This window comes from Propithecus coquereli, unplaced genomic scaffold (assembly GCF_000956105.1).
Source record: "Propithecus coquereli isolate 6110/MARCELLA unplaced genomic scaffold, Pcoq_1.0 Scaffold158, whole genome shotgun sequence".
Lineage (NCBI taxonomy): Eukaryota > Metazoa > Chordata > Mammalia > Primates > Indriidae > Propithecus > Propithecus coquereli.
In genome coordinates, this window is record NW_012140302.1 from 1936450 (window position 1) to 1939356 (window position 2907).

At 38.0% G+C, this 2907-nt stretch overlaps 1 protein-coding gene across 1 annotated transcript in view; it reads right to left on the minus strand.

Moving 5' to 3' along the window:
* The window catches only part of UBR2 (ubiquitin protein ligase E3 component n-recognin 2), a 195953-nt gene that overhangs the window by 106812 nt on the left and 86234 nt on the right, over positions 1-2907 (minus strand). The window contains 1 exon segment of the mRNA XM_012640800.1: positions 2580-2600. Coding sequence (XP_012496254.1) covers positions 2580-2600 — 21 coding nt within the window.

A 2907-nucleotide genomic window follows, 5' to 3' on the forward strand; every position in this document is an offset into this window, starting at 1 on the left:
GGGGTCTCGCTCTTGCTCAGGCTGATCTCCAACTCCTGAGCTCAGGAGGCCCGCCTCGGCCTCCCAGAGTGCTAGGATTACAGGCGTGAGCCACCGCGCCTGGCCTCCACGTATACTTTTGTATCATACTTTATTTAGTCAGGCCCTTATTGGTAAGACATTCAGTTTTTTTCCAGTTTTATGCTATTACAAAAGATGTTGTAACAAATATCTACTGTGTACAGTTGCAAGAATATTTATAGAATAATTTCCTAAAAATGGAACTAATGTGTTAGAGAGTATGTACATTATAAATTTTAACGGTATCACCAAACTGTTCCCACAAAGAGGCTTAACAATTTGTTTTTACCTATGATGTGGGCCTTGCCCCTCCTTCCCTCCTAACACAATGTAACTTTGAACATTTTGATCTTTGCCATTTGATGGTTTTAATCTGTCATAGTAAAGTTAGAATGTCTAATTTTACTTTAAATATCACATTTTTACTCTGATACAAAAGATCATGGCTCCCTACCCCACGCCTTTCCAGCTTCGATAGCTAATCTCTCCTAGGTTTTAGAGTGTTACTGATGTTGGGCGACAACTTAAACAGGTCTCATATCAATCAATATCACATAATTAGCAATACAGAAAGTTGCATCAAAAAATAGGACCAAAATGCAGAAGAAGTCCAAGAATATAGTAAAAGCTGTATTCTAATGCAGAGGTTAAGTGCTAAAGTCAAACGCAGAAAATCTATAGCGTTAAATATACCTTTGAAAACTCTTAAAACATCAACACATTGCCAGGACTTAGGCTCTAAAAAGCCCAAAAGTCTACAGGATTAACTTCTGTTAAATTTTCCTCCACAGTGAAGATTAAGGTGAAGTTTGAAGGGGTAGGGAATGCTAAGGGGGTAAGTAAAAATTTTCCTTTTGTTTGTTGCATTAGTTGATTCTGAGGAAGTTAAATGAGTATGATTTAATTCCACTGAACTAAGAAAAAACTCTGTAGAGTTGCAATCCCCAAGCCCTGGGCTGTGGACCAATACCAGTCCGGCGCCTCTTAGGAACCAGGAGGTGAGCAGCTGGCAAGCGAGCGAAGCTTCATCTGTATTTATAGCTGCTCCCCATCGCTCACATCGCCACATAATCTCCACCTCCTGTCAGATCAGTGGAGGCATTTGATTCCCATAGGAGCGCAAACTCTACTGTCAACTGCACATGCGAGGAATCTGGGTTGCGCTCCTTATGAGAATCAAATGCCTGACATCTGAGGCGGAGCTGAGGTGGTGATGCTAGCACTGAAGAGCGACTGCAAATACAGATTATCATTAGCAGAGAGGTTTGACTGCACAATAAATGTAATTAGCTTGAATCATCCCGAAACCATCCCATCATCCGTCCAGTCTGTGGAAAAATTGTCTTCTGTGAAGTTGGTCCTTGGTGCCAAAAAGGTTGGGGACTGCTGCTATAGTGTCAGCTTATAAGACTTACAGCAGGTAGGAAAAGGAGTTTGTCACAATGTAAATCTCACCAATCAAGGTACTTATTAGCATTTTCGGTTTCAGGTGAATGTTAAAAGAGATATGCATAGTTTTGGATTGGATTCTAATTGTTTGTACTGGGGGTCAAATAAAAAAATTAATAGAGTGGCCCATTAAAACAGGGGAGTGGCCAGGTGTGGTGGTGTGCACCTAAAGTCCCAGGTACTTGGGAAGCTGAGGCAGGAAACTGAGCTTAGGATTTCGAGGCCGGCCTGGGCAATGCAGCAAGACCCCGTTTCTAAAACAAAACAAAACACTAAAAAACCCCAAAACAAAATAAAACTCAGGGAGTTATTTGCTATGTTTCTAAAACAAAAGAAAACCACCAAAAAAAACCACCAAAAAAAAATCCCAACAACAAAAAAAACTCCAAAACAAAACAAAATTAAAAAAAACCCAAAGAGTTATTCAACATTTCTACTTTTAAAAAGATAACTAAAGAAGCATATTTTCCAAAGTTATAAACAGAAATGGATAAAAACCTTAAGTGCTTGGTTTGATCAACCTTTCGAGGTAATTTTCAACATTAAATATCTAACATTATTATATTAGTTCTAGTACTTATCACTTACCCTAAAAAATTACTTTAATTTTTATGTCTACAATTCACTTTGTTTTAAAAAACATTTCTACTACTTAATTACAGTTTTTATTTACTTTATGTAATTCATATTCAGTTTTGTTTTGCAAGGCTCATTACACATTTAACAAAATATTCAAAATGGGCCGAATTCTCCCCTCAGACTCTGAAACTCCTTTGAATATTAACAGTCTATGCACATGCTTTTAGTTAATTAAACATGCTACAGCATATAGGGATAATGCTGACTGAGGGCACATTTAATAAAATAAACTGGAATAACTATCGTACTTTAATCACTTGATTTTTATAAGCACTTCTTCTTGACCAGACTTAAAATGAAGACTGTGTTAACTGTGAGGCAATTCTGATTTGAAAGACACCACTGCTATAAAACATTTCACTAATATCTAGGGCAAGTTATTTTTAACCAGGATGTGCACAAGAATTGCTAATGGAGCTTTTCCAAAAAACTGTACAAGCACTCTTCTGCTTCTAGTCATGATGGAGTAGCTTGAGGCTGACTCAACACTTCTACCAAGAACAACTAGAAAAGCTCAACTTAAAAAAAAAAAAAAGTTTGAAATCATTAGCAAGCTGCTGGGACAAGAAGGACCCCAGGGGATAAAAACCATGGATAAAGGGAACTGCACAAGGAGGTGAGCTAACATTCGGCAGCTACTTTTGCCTCAGCATTTTACTATTTTGGGAATGGGATAAGTGGATTAAAGATGCCAAGAGGGAATCTGTACAGAGCTGGTATTCGTAGGGAGAAAAACCTACTGACATTTTAGCTGTCCCA